This window comes from Balaenoptera ricei, chromosome 20, assembly GCF_028023285.1.
Source record: "Balaenoptera ricei isolate mBalRic1 chromosome 20, mBalRic1.hap2, whole genome shotgun sequence".
Lineage (NCBI taxonomy): Eukaryota > Metazoa > Chordata > Mammalia > Artiodactyla > Balaenopteridae > Balaenoptera > Balaenoptera ricei.
Genome location: NC_082658.1, coordinates 17520327 through 17538001, shown reverse-complemented (window position 1 = coordinate 17538001; position 17675 = coordinate 17520327). Strand labels below are relative to the sequence as shown.

The 17675-nt window shown below is 36.6% G+C and overlaps 1 protein-coding gene across 10 annotated transcripts in view; it reads right to left on the bottom strand.

Moving 5' to 3' along the window:
* Positions 1-17675, bottom strand: part of LOC132355698 (leucine-rich repeat-containing protein 37A-like) — a 44566-nt gene that overhangs the window by 13616 nt on the left and 13275 nt on the right. For 6 of the 10 annotated variants that reach the window (XM_059908192.1, XM_059908194.1, XM_059908196.1 and 3 more), the window contains 5 exons: positions 17252-17323; positions 13912-13983; positions 13200-13280; positions 7132-7203; positions 6511-6585 (listed from right to left, as the gene is read on the bottom strand). In XM_059908192.1, coding sequence (XP_059764175.1) covers positions 6511-6585; positions 7132-7203; positions 13200-13280; positions 13912-13983; positions 17252-17323 — 372 coding nt within the window. The remainder of the gene's footprint in view (positions 1-6510; positions 6586-7131; positions 7204-13199; positions 13281-13911; positions 13984-17251; positions 17324-17675) is intronic. The other 4 variants (XM_059908190.1, XM_059908189.1, XM_059908191.1 and 1 more) reach the window with 4 other exon arrangements.

Sequence of the window (17675 nt, the reverse complement as noted above, 5' to 3'; positions counted from 1 at the left end):
TTAAAAAACCCAGACTAAACCCTGAAAATGTTAAGTACAGGCATGGAAAATGTAAAACAGACTCAAATTGAGCTTCTAGAGATTAAAAACAATGTCTAAATGAAAAAGACATTGAACGAGGTTAATGGCAGATTAGACACTGCAGAAGAAAGGGTCAGTGAACATTAAGGCATAGTAATAGAAACGATCCAAAATGAAACAAAAAGAGTAACAAAACAAAACAACAACGAAAATGAATAGAGCATCAGTGAGTCGTGCAACAACTTCAAGTGGCCTGATACATGTGTACCTAGAGTCCATGAAGGAGAGGAGAAAATAAAAATTTGAAGAAATAATAGCCAAAATTTTCCCAAAATGGTAAACACTATAAACTCACAAAGTCAAGAAGATCAATGAACTTTAAGCATAAGAAACATGGACAAAACTACACCAAGGCACAAAAAAATAGTCAAATTGCTCAAAACCAGCAATAAAGAGAAAAATTTAAAAGCAGACAGAGGAAAAAACTATACACTACATACAGAGGAACAAAGATAACAATGATAGCAGAATTCTTGTTGGAAACAATGTAAACGAGAACTCAGTGGAATAACATCTTTAAAGTAGTGAATTGAATTCTATCAAACTAGAATTCTATACCCAGATCTGTCAAAACAAAAGCAAAATAAAGACTATCTCAGACATACAAAAGCTGAAAGAATTCATTACTAGCAGACTTTCACTATAAGAAATGTTAAAAGAAGTATTTTTAAGCAGAAGCAAAATGACACCAGATTGGAATATGGATCTACACAAAAGATTAAGAATACTGGAATTGGGACTTCCCTGGTGGTTCAGTGGTTAAGAATCTGCCTGCCAATGCAGGGGACACAGGTTCGATCCCTGGTCCAGGAAGATCCCACATGCCGCGGAGCAACTAAGCCCGTACGCCACAGCTACTGAGCCTGCACTCTAGAGCCTGTGTGCCACAACTACTGAAGCCCACGCACCTAGCGCCTGTGCTCTGCAACGAGAGAAGCCATCCAATGAGAAGCCGGTGCAGCGCAACAAAGAGTAACACCTGCTCGCCACAACTAGAGAAAGCCCATGGGAAGCAACAAAGACCCAACGCAGCAAAAAAATAAATTAAAAAAAAAAAATTAAAAAAAATTTTTAAAGGATTTTAGTCATTCGATATATGTCTCTGAGCACAATGGAATTAAATTAGAAATTAACAAATCTGAAAAATCTCCAGATCTTTGGAAACTAAACAACACACTTCTGAGTAACTTTGTGGTCAAAGAAGAAATCAAAAGGGAAATCAGAAACTATTTTGAACTCACTGAAACTGAAAACATAATATGTCAACATATGGGATATTGCTAACGCTGTACTCAGCTTCCTCAACTTCCACCTTAAACTGGAAAAACGAGAGCAAATTAATCACAGAGTAAGAGAAGAAAGAACACAATAAAGATCAAAGTAGAAATAAATAAAATGCAAAACAGAAAAATACTATAGATATTAAAAGGATAATAAGAGAATATTATAGAATGCTTTATACCAATAAATTCAAGATGAAATGGACAAATTCCTTGAAAGACATACGCTACTAAAGTTTATTCAAGAATAAAGATATTAAAGAAATTGGATGTGCAGTTTAAAACCTTCCAACAAAGAGAGCTTCAAGTCCAGGTGGCTTAACTGAGAAATTCTACCGAACACTTAAGGAATAAAATAATGCCAATTCTACACAAACTCTACCAGAAAGTTGAAGAGAAGGGAATACCTCCCAACCTATTTATAAGGCCAACTTTCACCGTATCAAGATTACACAATGACATTACAAGAAAACTATAGACCAAAATCTCTCATGAACACAGAGGCAAAAACTCTTAACAAAATTTTAGCATATCAAATCCAATAATATATAAAAAGATGATACATCATGACCAAGTGGGGTTTATCTCAAGAAGGAAAGGTTGGTTTAATATTTGAAAATCAATTTACCCAACTTAGTACACTAAAAAAGAAAAATCAGGACGTCTCTGGTGGGGCAGGGGTTAAGAATCTACCTGCCAGTGCAGGGGACATGGGTTTGAGCCCTGGTCGGGGAAGATCCCACATGTCACGGAGCAACTAAGCCCGTGCACCACAACTACTGAGCCTACGCTCTAGAGCCCGTGAGCCACAACTACTGAGCCCATGTGCCACAATTAGTGAAGCCCGTGCACCTAGAGCCCGTGCTCTGCAACAAGAGAAGCCACCACAAGGAGAAGCCTGCATACTGCAACGAAGAGTAGTCCCTGCTCGCCACAGCTAGAGAAAGGCTGCGTGCAGCAATGAAGACCCAATGCAGCCAAAAATAAATAAACAAATTAAGAAAAGAAGAGAAAAATCGCATAATCATTGCAATAGATGCTGGAAAAGAATGAAAAAATCTAACATCCATTCCTGATTACAGAAAAAAACAGCCCTCAGTAGACTAGGAATGGAAGGAGACTTCCTCAACTTGATAAATGACTTCGACAAAAAACCTAACATCATATTTAATGGTGAAGGACAAAGTACTTTCTCTCCAGGATCAGGACAAAGGCAAGGATGTCTGCTCTCATTACTTCTGTTTCACATTGCACTGAAGGTTCTAGCCAGTGCAATAGGGCAACGAAAAGAAAAGAGATATTCAGAATGGAAAGGAAGAAGTAAAACTATCTTTATTTGCAGATAACATGATTATGTAGAAAACCAGATAGAATCTACAAAAATGCTACTGGAACTAACAAATGAGTTTGTCAAGTTTGCAGGGTACAAGATCAACATACAAAAAGATTAATTTATCTCAACAAACAAGCAGAGATCAAAGTTTTAAAATACTACTTATAACAGAATCAAACATATAAAATACTTAGAATAAATCTGACAAAGGATGTAAAAGACTTGCACACGGAAAAGTGCAAAATATTGCTGGGGGGAAATTAAGGAAGACCTAAATAACTGGAGAGATATAATGTATTCATGGATCAGAAGATTCAAGATTGCTAAGACATCAATTCTCCCCAAATTGATTTATAGATCAAAATCCCAGTAGGCTTTTCTATAGAAATTGACAAGCTAATTCTAAAATTCATAGGGAAATAAAATTTAGAATAACTAAAACAACTTTGAAAAAGAACAAAGTTGAAGAACTAACAGTAACTGATTTCAAGGCTTATGAAGCTACACTTTCAAGACATTGTGATAGTAGTGTAAAGATAGACAGAAAGATCAAGGGAACAGAATAGAAAGTTCAGAAGTAGAGAGATGTGGATAACTGACTTTCAGGTTCAAAGGCATTTAAGTGGAGAAACGATCGTCTTTTCAACAAGTGATGCTGGAACAATTGAATATCCAGGTGCAAAAAAAAAAAAAAAAAAAAATGAACTTCCATCCAAACCATGTACAGAAATGAAGTCAAATTGGTTTAGAGATCTAAATGTAAAACATAGAACTAAAAAACATAAAACTATAAAACTTCTAGAACAAAACAGGTGAAAATTTTTATGACCTTGAGTTAGGCAAGATTTCTTAGATACAACACCAAAAGCATAATCCATAAAAGAAAAAAATAGATAAATCAGACACCATCAAAATTAAGAATTTCTGCCCTGCAAAAGACACTCCTGAGAGAATGAAAAGATGAGTCACAGAATGGGAGAAAATACTTAGCAACTTACATATTGGATAAAGGACTAATTTCCAGAATATATAAAGAACTCTCAAAGTTCCAGAAAAGTATAGATAAAAGATTCAGAGATACAGATGCAAAATAAGCATCTGAAAAGATGTTTCACATGATTAATCATTAGGGATGCTACAGTGAGATACAACTACACACCTATTAAACTATCTAAAATTAAAAATACTGAGCATAGCAAGTGTTGGCCGCAACGTGAAGAAAATGCAACTCTCAAACGCTGCTGGTAGAGATGTAAAATGATCAAACCACTATGGAAAATAGGTATTTTTTAAAAACGTAGACATACACTTACCAATGATCCAGCCATTCTACTTGCAGGTATTTACCCAAGGGAAATGGAAGCATACATCCATACAAAGACTTGTACACAAATATTCATAGCAACTTTATCTGTAGTAGACAAAGACTGAAACAACTCAAATGCCCATCAATGGTGAATAGATCAATTGTGGTACATCCATATAATGGAATACTATTCAGCAATAAAGAGAAATGGATTACTGATATATACAACAATATGGATGAAGATTAAAATAATCATGCTGAGTTAGAGGCCAGTTAGAAAAAAGTATACACTGTATGATTCCACTTACATAAAATTCTAGAAAATGCAAACAGAAAGCAGATCAATGGTTGCTTGGCGATTGGGAAGGGCAAGGAACGATGGGAAGGAAGAATTACAAAGAGACATTAAGAAACTTTCTGAGGTGATGGACATTTTGATTTTGATGATGTCTTCGTGGTGTGTATGTATGTGTGTGTGTGAACACAGATTACTGTATGTCAATTATACCTCAAAAAGCTGTTAAAAGAAATGATATTATATGAGAGAGACAATTGGGGAAATTTGAATAGCAACTCTTTATTAGGTAATATTATTGTGTAGGAATTTAATTTCTTCAATACTGTGTGTTAACAGTATTGTAGTTACATAGGGAAATAATTTTTAATATCCAGAGAGGAGGGCATCTAGCTGACAAGAGAGGGATCGCAATTGCGGCAGATGCTGTGGAAGGCTGAGGAAGATGAGGCTAGAGCAGTGACCAACAGATGTGACGGCGTGGTGAAGACAGTCATTTGTCAGCTGACCTGACAAAGACGGTTGGAACAGACTGCTAAACGCAGGGCCCTTTCCGCCTGCTAATCTCATGCAATCCCCTCAGCTAGCCTTGGCATAACAGAAAGTTTCTATTAGCTTGCCATATTGGAGGGGGGATGGCACAATTTAAGGTGCAGTTAGTTGTGTAATAAACTGTCACAATACGGTCCTACAGAAATAGTTTTTTAAACTGCAAGAAAATGAAACTTGACCCTTCCCTCACAACATATATGAAAGTTAACTCAAAATGAATCATAGACCTAAATGTAACTATACAACTTCTGGAAGAAAACAGGAGAAAACCTTTGTGATTTTGGGTCAGACAATGGGGTCTCACACAAAGATTTCTTAGATAAGACACAAAAAAGCACAAACCATCTAAGAAAAACTGCTAAGGGACTTCCCTGGTGGGTAAGACTCCGAGTTCCCAATGCAGGGGGCCTGGGTTCGATCCCTGGTCAGGGAACTAGATCCCGCATGCATGCCGCAACTAAGAGTTCGCATGCCACAACTAAGAAGCCCATGAGCCGCAACTAAGGAGCCCATCTGCCGCAACTAAGACCCAGCACAACCAAATAAATTAAAGAAATATGAAAACAAATTGCTAAATTAGAGTTCATCAAAAATTTAAAACATCTAGTCTTTAGAGACACTTTCATACAATGAAGATAAGTCACAATCTGGGAGAAGATATTTACTAAACACGTATCTAGGAGAAAGGACTTTTTCCATTGCTTTTCATATAAAGCACTCTTAAAACTCAATATAAATATCCAATTAAAAAACGGATTTGAACAGACACTTCATTTAAAAAGATATTTGCACATGAATAGACACTCAACATCATCAGCTATTACAGAAATGCAAAATGTGGCAAAAACCACGAGATGCAACTACACACCTACTAGAAAGGTTAAACGTTTTTAGAAAACAAATATAAGGATCAGTTGAAGATGTGGAGCAACTGCAACTCTCATAGACTGCTAGTGGGAAAGCAAAATGGCACAGGCACTTTAGAAAACAGTTTAGCAGTTTCTTAAAAAGTTAAATATGCACTTAGCATATGATGAAGCAATCCCACCCTTAGGTATTTCACCCCAAAGAAATGAAAACATATGCTCGCACAAAACATATGTTCACACACACATGTGAGTGTTTTCAGAGGCTTTGTTCATAATAGCCAAAAAAACTAGAAACAACTCAAATGTTCATCAAATGATGAATGCGTAAACAAACTGTGTATCCACACAACTAGAATACTACTCAGCAATAAAAAGGAATGAACTACTGACAGGTGCAACAAAACAGATGAATCTCCAAACAGACTGGCTAAGTGAAAGAAGCCAAAAACAAAAGGCTACATACCACATGATTTCATTTATAAGATATTCTGGAAAAGGCAACATTATACGGACAAAAATCAGATTGGTGGTTGCCAGGGGCTGGTAGCGGGAGGAGGATGGATTGACTACAAAGGGACATGAGGGGTCTTTTGGGAGTGCAGAAGTTTTCTTTACCTCAAATGTGGTGGTGGCTACAGAACTATACGTTTGTCAAAACACATCACACTGTATATTTAAAAATAGTGAATTTTGTTAAGTGAAAATTATACATAAATAAACCTGACTTAAGAAAATAATACAACAAACCTAAAAAAACAATTGAGTGAAAACAAATGTAAGAAAAATCAACTTACAGTTTTTCCAATTCAAGGGTCATCATGAGGATGCTTTCAATTGTTGTAAGCGCCACTTGTGTTGTTCCCATGTCTCTGAAGGAGAAGCCCAAACATGCATGATATAAAACCCAAAGACAAAAATTCTAAACTTAAAAAGATACTTAACATGTGATTACTTCAATTCTGGCTTCTTACTTGCCATACATGATAATTCCAAAGAGCTCTTATTGAAGAAATTTAAATGTGCATCATCAAATTAATGGCCTTGGTGCTGAACGGTACAATCATTTTTTATTATCCTAACTTCTCATTTTCAATTGCATCTACCTCTTTTGATCACTCTCTTTAAAAAAAAATAATGTACCCCTTATTCCTTTTTGCTTTCTGGGATAAATAATATTCCTACATGCATCTACATGTTCCATATCTATATGTGTTCTTCAACACTGTTCTCATTCTCTGCTGGCTGTCTTACCCATGTATATTCTTTCTTAATCGTTTTCTTTGCCAATAACTTTTATTTTCAATAACCCAGTCAAAATCTAAATTATGACTTTTTAGCCAAAGTACTCAATCTTTGACGAAAGTACAAAAGAGCAGAAATTATCTCATGAGCCATGAAACTGTTGCAATACTTACAAATATTTTAATGCTGGCAATTTAAAAAGATAAGAATCTTCAACTGTTGTCAAAGGATTATGATTGAGAATTCTGAAAAATGGAATGGAATTTAAATTATCTGCATTTTCAATTACTTCCATGAAAGCTTATATTCATTTTTTTTTTGGTACGGAACGTGAAGGTTTAAAAAAAAAATCATTTTCTGTCTTTACCCATAAATCACCCTTGGCATCTGTAAAACACTCTTTCATTGGGAACTACCCAGGTCTCTAGATGATAAAGTGGAGAAGAGAAACAAACAAACAAACAAACAAATAGAAAAAAAAGTGGCTAGTAAAGACAAAATATGCCAAAGAACTTTTCAGGTTAAAAACCCTAGAAGTGACTATGCTGGTAGGAAGCCCTTGCTCTGTAAAAAAGTACTATTTCTAGTGTCCTCCATAATTCAAGGTGTTTTTCTTTCATCTCTACAAATTTTTTAACATTTCATGATTTAAACTACCCAGTGAAAGACAAAAATAGGGCTAATTCCTTGGTTCTGGAGCCAAAGAAGAAGAGATAAATCCAAGAGGAACTGGTGAAAGCCATACTCCCATCACATAGTCCCATGCGTATTCCTGTATCATAGCCTTTGTTACTGTGTATGTAATCACCTGTTTACTTGTCAGTCTCCTAGATTGCCAGCAACTTGAGAGCAGGGACCACACTTTATTGTCATTATTATTCCTGTGCCTGACACAGTGCCTAATATTTACTAGGTATTTAATAAATGTTTGCTGAATAAATAAATAACATTTTGTTTATATATCAATAAAATAAACAAATTAATTGTGGGGAACAAAATTTTATTCCAAAACGCTGGAATAGATTTTCTTCTTAGTTCTTTCTTTCTTTTTCCTTAGTTCCTTAAAACAAATAAGGGGGGGAAAAAAAACCCAAAAGAAACAGGAAGAAAGAAAAGAATATCTGACTTTAGGTTAACTCTACTCAAGAATTATTAACGTATTTTTGCGAATATTGTAAAATAATTATCAAAACTAATATCTTTTGGGTTGCCACGCATCTGTGATCAGCATTTAACATTTAATCCTCACAGTAACCTTATGTGATAGATATATTACCCCATTGTACAAATGAGGAAACTGAGGCACAGAGAAGTTATATAACTTGTCCTAAGTCATCAAGCTAGTAAGAAGCAGAGCTGGAATTTGAACTCAGTTCTGACTCTAAAGCCTGTGTTTAACCTGAATGAAAAAAAAAGTGGGGGGTGGGGGGGGTTTTTAAAACATCTGTTACTTTAACCGTAATTTTGAGAGCACTAAATATAGAAATACCTTTTCAAACTTCATCTACACATCTGGGAAAGCCTCTATGAGAATTATATTTTCTCTTTTTATTTATTTATTTATTTATTTCTCTTTTTATTTATTTTTTCCTTAATCATCTCCCATGATAAATATTTAATTAGCCTATGGTCATTGAGACTTTAGAGATTTTAAAAGATATTGCAGGAAAATCAGTAAAAATGATGGAGGAAGGACACCTGAAAATTCATCCCTCCATAGAAGCAACAATAACAATAACAACAACAACAACAACAACAAATCTGGCAAAAATGGTCAGAATCAACTTTTTCGGAACTCTGGACATTTAACCAACAGGCTTGCAGCAAATTGGGGAGCAATTTATTCAAGGAAAACAAATTAATTTCTGTGAGAACAATGAGATCTGTGTTGCTTGAACTTGTCCTTGACCTTTGCTCTCCATGCCAGTGGTAGCCTTGAAAAACAGCCCACATCCCTGGTACCAGGAGGAGCAGCATGGACTGGGAGGTCCTTCAAAGCCTCATTCCCAAAGAACTGTCATTGTTTTACATGTCTGGTGGTCCCCTGGAAGACCTCACTTGAAAGGCTTGCCTTTGACCTGACTGAGAGCTGTCTAGTGAGAAAAGCCTCTCCTCAGGTGGCATTTTTGGAAAACATTTTCGAGCAAATATTTTAACATGGCGGTTGCATGAGGCAATGGATAACAGTTCGGGGCAAAAAACAGCCCAACCGGAAAGCTTAAAAAGAAAAGCTGAGGAATGAGATGTCCACAGAGACTTTGAAATGTTCCAATGTATTCCTGGGAAACTGGAAGACCACAAGACATATTCCTGGGAATCTAGGAAAATAACTGTTAGCATTAATAAATGAGTTCAGCAAGGTTGTAGGATATAAGATCAATATTATTTCTACACACCAGCAATGAGTAATCCAAAAATGAAATCATGAAAACAATTCCATGTGTAACAGCATCAAAACAAATAAAATACTTAGGGAAAAACTTAACCAAGTAAGTGCAAGATTCACACTGAAAATTACAAAACTGTTGAAAGAAACTGAGGAAGATCTAAATAAATAGAAAGACATGCTGGATTCATGGACTGGAAGATAATCTGATTAAAATTTCACTACTTCCCAAATCGACCTATGGTTCCACTGCAATTCCTATCAAAATCCCAGCTGACTTCTTTCCAGAAATTGCCAAGCTAATTCTAAAATTCATATGGCAATTCAAGGAAACAGAATAACCAAAACAATGTTGGTAAAGAACAAAGTGGGAGGACTCACACATCCTGGTTTCAAAACTCAGTTCAAAGCGACTGCAATCACAGTGTGCTACTGGAATAAGAACAGACATGTAAATCATTGGAACAGAATTGATAGTATAGAAATAAACCCTCATATTTATGGTCTATTGATTTTCAACAAGGGTGCCAAAACAATTCAATGTGGAAAGAACAGTCTTTCCAAATGATGCTGGGACAACTGTACATCCACACACAAAATAATGAAGCTGGACTCCTGCACGTCACACCATGCAAGAAAATTAACTCCAAATGGATCAACTATCCAAATGTAAGAGCTAAGGCTGTAAAACTCTTAGAAGAAAACACAGGAGTAAGTCTTTATGACCTTGCATTAGACAACAGTTTCTTAGATATGATACCAGAAGCACAAACAACCAAAGGAAAAATAGATGAATTGGATTTTATAAAAATGAAAAAGTTTGTGCTTCAAAGGACACTATCAAGAAAGTGAAAAAACATATAGAATGGGAGAAAGTACTACAGGTGGGAAGAATAAGATGCAGTTGGGAGAAGAAAAGTATAGTAGTTGCTAGGTGTGACAATCTCAAAATTTTGAACTCTTACAAATAAAACAGCCACCCTAAATCACCCCAAAGGACAGACCCAAGTTAGTTTTGGTTTTAGCGTTTATGCCTTTCTAAATCTGAGAAGCTGCCAGGATTCTAGTACACAGCAAAAAGTGACGACAACACCCTGAAGTGTGTAAGCTTTTGTGTGTACATAGCTATCGAAAGGAAACCAATGCTAGTTGACTGGGGGAGCCTTAGAGCGGCTCTGTGACCGCAGCTCAATTTGCCTTCATAGTGTGGCCACACCTACCTCATTGATATTCTCAACAATGGGGTAAATAATTCAATAGGGATAAGGCTTTGATTTTCCTCTTATTTTCTCTTAGTGCTTATGTTCTTGGTACAATATTGATGTACCACAGACAAGCCAGCATGTGAATGTCCTCTGTCTGGTTAAGTTATATAGCCTTTCTACATTGTAGAGCCCTTCAGTTTCTAAAATCATGGAGCTTGTATTGTTAGGACCAGTGAAGTGACTAAAAGAATTTTTAAAAATAAGCCATCAGTCTGGACCTGCATAGGTGAATGAAGGAGAAACACTTTAAAGTCAGAAAAAAAAGTAGACTTAACATTTAGGATTATCAACCACTGCTGGTTTTCCATAATATATTTCATTCCTGATTTTATCTGAAAGAGATACGATTACTACCACCATTCAAAAAGTGGTACTTTATTAATTAATAAGCTCTTAGCTCATTTTTGAGGTCAAAATTTCGGATTTCAAATAGACTACCACACTGCTAACTACTTCACCTGATGTTTGTCAATAACATAGAGGCTTCATTCAAGAAACCTACTGACTTATAATTATCTGAAACCCGGTGATGAATCAAGGTTTTGTGGGGCCTGAACCTCATCTACTTTGGGAAATCCTGTCTAATAAAAACATGCACAGTTATGAATACAAAAATCGCTAGGACCCCTCTCAAGACCTTGGAAGGGACCTATGCAAGTGAGGAGCCCTGAAGCCTAAGCTTCATTGAATTCATGATAAATCCGCCTCAGCTGGGGCCCTTTGCCAAACTTATTTAATGCAGGCAACTTATAAACACCCCAGTAATATGTCATCATAGGTAGTAAAATGACTTAACTCGAGGGCGGCATCTTCCCTTGGTGGCTTGCCTTTGGAAAGAGATGCAATAAAGTCTGTATCTCACCATGGCAAATGTTTCCTGAAGCAAATTAGCTTTGTCTATTAGAAAGACTTAGCCCAAAACAAAGACTTAGTATACTGTGACAATCTTTTGAAAGTAACTGTGAATGAGTTTTAGGAGTACAGTACTAATTTATTTCCAACACCAGATAGTTTTGATTCTTTCACTACCTTTTTCTGTCATTTAAGAGGAACACAAATTCAAAAGGAACAAGTTGGTGCCTCTTCCATTACAAATCTTTTCTAACCGACCACCCATTGTCTACTTCATCACCCCCCTCCTCACCTTGTTACCCTGCTGCACAGATGCTAGAATGGCTCTCATATATGTTTTCCCATCAACATCCATCTTTCTCCTTCCAGGATGAAAGCTTCTTGGGGACAAAGTCCCTGCCCTATGCGTCTTTGTATCCCCAGCACTTGGTACAGTGCTGACACACAGTGGGCATGGCACTCAGTGAATGTTTCTGAAGGAGTTCATTAATTTTTAAACTGGGATTTATTTATTTATTTCCACAAGGTATTTTCCTGTGTTGCCTACATAACTATAGTGAAACTCTGATTCTTATAAGGAACTCTTGGTGTTATAGGATGTTTAGGAAACGAGGTGAGTTTAAGACGTTGTATTGACGCTACTAAAACCTCCTGGTGAAGGGACCTCATGAGCCTGCTCTCCGGTGTGCTGGCAAAAGACAAACTGACCCTCGGTGCTCTCTCCCCAAGGTAGGCATCAGCACACTAACAAGGAAAAGGAAGGAGGCCGCTAAAGATAGGCATCTGCAGGAATTGCTAATCCAGCTCCAGACACAGCCTCAGCACCTGCATTAACCCAAAATGAACTGTGTGAAACTGGATTTCTGAACCACAAGACAGGTAAGAGAGTCTTTTCCAAAGCCAGGTGTAGAAGAGCTCTTTACCTTGAGTCTAAAATCGCCTTCGGGCCATTGAACGTACCCACTCTCATTTCCTTGGGTCATGAGAAATCACAGAATTTTTGAGCTGAAAGGGTGTAAAACCCACACTCCTTACTGAAGACTAGTCAGCAAAGAAAGTATATTGAATTAGGCTACAGCAATGTATTTTCTTTGTATTTCTCACACTACAGCTGAACACAAACAACGTCTTTTTCCACACCTCAAAGCTTCCTATTGGCCACAGATAATTCACTTCAGAGATATATGCTGTTTGAAAAATAATGTTCTGGGTGGCTGGGGAGAGCCCTGTGGTGGGCGTTCAGGAATTCTTTCTGCTTTACCATTTAAAAGAGCTAATAATGGTTGGGGAAGCACCCACACCTTTTGCTCGCTGACGAATTCGGTGCTAAACTTAGCTCTTTGCAGCTCTGTGTTGCATACATTTTAAGCAGTTAGGAACTTTGCACATGAGCAGGAATCAAAGTGAAATTCAAAAGTGGAACTTCATGGACCATTCGCATATTGGAGAGACATCAGTGGGATTCCATGACAATGCTAATTTGAGTGTTTTTGCTTGGTGCCTTTTATTGCCCGTGCCAAAGATCAGTACTATGGAAAGCAGAGCGTTTCATATATATGAGTTAAACAAGTCTCTTGGCCTCTTTGTGCCTTAGTTTCCTCATTTGAAAAAAAAAAAAAAAATGGCTCTCAAGACATACTTTCCAGAATTCATACTGGGCTTACACCCAGCTAACCAATAACTGCATGATGCTTTTACACACAGTTTTTTACACGTATTCATCTTCGATTTCACTTACAACTTGCGTAAAAACTGCATTCCATGCCAGGCCTGAAACGTTCCAAAGCTCAGTTCTGTGAGTAAATTGCAACTAAGATTTCTACAAAAAAAGACACAAGCAAAAGAAGAAGAAAAATATATATTCTTTCAGAACATTTATCCTTTGGCAATAATTCTAATTTATATATGATGAAACATAACAACACTACTCCCTCCATACACTAAAGAAATCTCACTGTGGAAGACATTATGATTTACACTTTCATGATTATATATGTGGTGCATTAGATACAAAATAGTAAATGCTCATTAAATACTTGTGTTAAGTGATCTTTATTTCTCTAGAAAGGCAGCACTATTGACATTTTGGGCTGGATAATTCTTTGCTGTGGGAGGCTCTCCTGTACACTGTTGGATGTTTAGTAGCATCTCTGGCCTCTGTCCACTAGATGCCAGTAGCATGTACAGTTCTGACGAGCAAAAATGTCTCCAGACACTACCAGATGTCACCTGTGTGCAAAATCACCCTGGTTGAGAACCACTGCTCTATAATGATTCACTCTGATCTGTGTAATAATTCTCACACTAATCTTTGCTAGAGACAAAAAGGATTTGCTACAAAATTTTAGTAGTAATTTTAATCATATTTCAAAATGAGTAACAAATTAATTTTATAAAAAATTAAGCTTTACAAAAATTCCAAATATAATGAAGTTATACTTGTAACTTACATAAACTGCACAAAAGGTAGTGGTTCAAATGTACGTCTTTCGATAGACTGTATTTTATTGCAGGATAAATCTCTAGGAAAAGTAAAAGGAAAATATTGCCTCAATTAGCTATTAGATATCTAATTAGTAGGAATAACTAGTAGACTTTAGAATGATAATAATAAATAAGAAGCTTTGGTCTAAACTCCAAACCTTAGGAATTATTACTTGAACCTTCCAGAGCCCCTAACCCTGCCTTCACCTCTCTTAAGAGTCTCACCTTCAGGATCTTCATAAATTAAATATACAACTATGGATCTTGATAGATTTTGGAGGTAATCTTTCCCAAGAGCAGAAGCATTGATTAGATTCCACCTTTCGTGGTCTCACCAAATTCTGGATTATGAGCTCAAAGTTTTTATCTCTATATATCATTATAATTTCCAATATTAAAAGGAATATTCTTATATTTACACACCTCCCAGTATAGTTCTGTTTTTCTAGGTCAATTCATTACCAGAAGAAATAAAAGATACCCTTTCACACAACTTGAAAGGAAGTTACTTCTCTCATTAATATGTAACTTTAATTCAGTATTACACTTTCTATCATATTGACTTTTATTCGAAAATACCTACTCTTGACTATAGCTGACTATCTTATTTCCATTGATTCCAGCTTAGTCTCTCATTTCACCTGGATGGGTATAACTGTCTTCTGACTGGTGTTTCCATCTCTACCCTCTCCCTTTCTAAGCCATCCTCCACGCGATCACCAGATTAACCCTCCGGAAGTGGTTCTCAAATACCAGCATCACTTGTGAACTTATTGAAGATACAAATACTCAGCCCTACTCTGGACCTCTTGAATCAGAAACTATGGGGGTGGAGCCTGTGTTTTCACAAGCCCTCCAAGTGGTTGGTTCTGTTGCAGGCTAAAGCTTGTCCTAAAGCACTGCTGTGGTAACATGGTAGCTTGACATGTTATCCTTGGCTTGGCCTCCAAAGCCCTAGATGATCTGGCTCTAATCTCCTACTCTTCCCACTTGTACTCTACAGGTACTCAGAGTATTTTTCCTGTGTTTTGCCTTTCTCCCACTTTCCTTTTGCAAGCTTATTCTTCCCAGGTTGTCTGTCATTGATACCCAACGGCCCTTCGAGGTCCCGTTTAAACAGCATTGCTCTAGTAACATCTTCCCGGATCCAATTTGAAGTCTTTTTTCCCTCTTTTGTGCTCCAATACCAACTTATAGCTCTCATTGCCCATATTCATTTCTTTCTTTAAATATAGCTATTTTTGCAACCCATGTCCTCTGAGCATAAACTCCTTCAAAGTATGGACTAGATCCTGCTTATGTGCATCGTCTATCATGTTTAAAGCCTACGTGCGGACATAAAGCAAACTCAAATATTTATAAAATCAACAAATAGCTGGGGAGTGGATAGAAGGAGGAAATGACTGTTTTAAAAGAAATGTAGTTTTATTACTTCATGGTGCCTCCACAACCATGTCATTATGGTTTGAGCTTATATGTTTATTTTCCCTGTGAGATCATGAGTTGCTAAAAGGAGTCCTGTCTTACCCATCTTCGTGTTTACAACACTAGGCGTAGTGCTGATTAGCATATTCTTTTTTCGCTTTCTTATTGATTGGCTTTTTTTTTTTTTTTAAAGAATGAGAGTACTTACGCTAACCTGAAATAATCAGATGATAAAGTATTACATAGTAGAAGTAATGAAGGGCCTATTCCACTGTGCAGTTATCTTATTTGTTTTTCTCCAAACTGTGTAAGGTTTGGAGCCCAGATGGCAGAGAAGAGACTAATATAAAGGTGATTGCCCCTTAAGGCTTGGAAGGTTTGATCATTAAAAGAACTATTTTTAGGGTCATGTGAGGCTCTTTATACCCACTTCCCTTAAGCCTTTTATATTTGCAAGAAGAATCTATTTGCTAAAGAGGATCATTAATTGGCTTAATAAGGATTAATGACATACACAGCTTTGGATGCCATGGACAAAGGACAAAAACTGAGCTTTTATAGTAAAAAACACAGTTATCTCCTTATCCCTAAATAAAGGAAATACGAGTCGGGCAAGCATTTCCTCTTTGATAAAGAAGCTGGAGAGGGAATTCCCTGGCGGTCCAGGGGTTAGGACTCGGCGCTTCCACTGCTGGGGACCTGGGTTCAATCCCTGGTCAGGGAACTAAGATCCCGCAAGTCGTGTGGCGTGGCCCAAAAAACAAAACAAACAAACAAACAAAAAACAGAAAAAAAAAGGCTGGAGAGATTTTTGTTAGGGGCATTTCTGATATGCTTATTTAGTGTAAACATTTCTAAATATACCACTTAACCATCATCTTAAACATTCTTAATATTGGTATCACAATTCCTGCATCGAAATCCTTAACAACAGTTTGTTCTTTTGGTAACTTAATGTGTTCTTGACAATACTGATTTTTTTTTTCAGATTTTTTTTTTTGTGATGTGGACCATTTTTAAAGTCTTTATTGAATTTGTTACAATATTGCTTCTTTTTTTTTATGTTTTGGTTTTTTGGCCATGAGGCATGTGGGATCTTAGCTCCCTGGCCAGGGATCGAACCCGCACCCCCTGCACTGGAAGGCAAAGTCTTAACCACTAGACCACCAGGGAAGTCCCTTGACAATACTGTTTACATACTTCATCTACTTAAATATTTAATATTTAAATGTTAATTTAATTTAGATTAAATTATCAAAGTTATGAGTTAATGGCATTCATATTAATGTAAGTGTTCTATATTTTCTTGTCCTGTAGGGGACAATTTGAGGTTAACTTTAATTCCTCTCATTTCACTAAACCAACTTTTTCAAACCTTTTCTGTAAAGACCAGATAAGTAAATATTTTAGGCTTTGCAGGCCACATACACTCTCTGTCACATATTTTTCTTCGTGTCTTTTTTTTCCCGTTTACAGCCCTTTAGAAAATCACTTTTAACTTATGGACTGTATAAAAACGGACTGTGGGCCAGATTTGATCCATAGGTCATAAACAAAATATAAATACAGATGGAGAGTATATGAACACTTATGTAACAAGGTTCATATGGGAGTCTATAATTGCTCAGACCTCATTACCACTTTTCCTCTACAACTAAAGTGTATTTTTCTATCTATACCTTGTCTATATAATGAAAAAATTAAAAATGAATAGGAGATATATAGTGCTAGTGATGGGCTGGGACCCTACACAGACTTAAAGAATTGTAGAATTTTATTGCTAGGAGAAACTGAAGAGATTATCTAACTTGAACCCCTTAATTATTTTATAGATAATCTACTTTATAGATAAGAACTCATAAATAAATATGATTAACTTACAAATATCGGAGGGATAGCAAGCCTTCAAAGGAGTCCTTATGTAATTCAGTCAAATAATTTTCACTGAGAATTCTGAAAAATGAAAAGGTTATTTCTGGATCAAACTGCAAAATAACTACAACTATGTACTACATAGGACTAACTCCTATATGTGGAGGAAAGCTGGGTAATGGTGCCACCTAAACAACCTAATTCTTATCTAATTTAGGGATGGTGATTTCTGCTCTGTTTTCATTTAAACCTTCTTTTCACGTCCTCCTTTCTGTCCATCTCTCTCCATCACGCATGTGCACGCGTGCGCACACACACACACACACACACCCACACACACCCACGCCCCACCCACTCTTCCCACCAAATCATATAGTTAATGCCTACTCTCTAGATCACGAAGCCTCTGTTAGAACCCAGCTCTGGGTGGCAC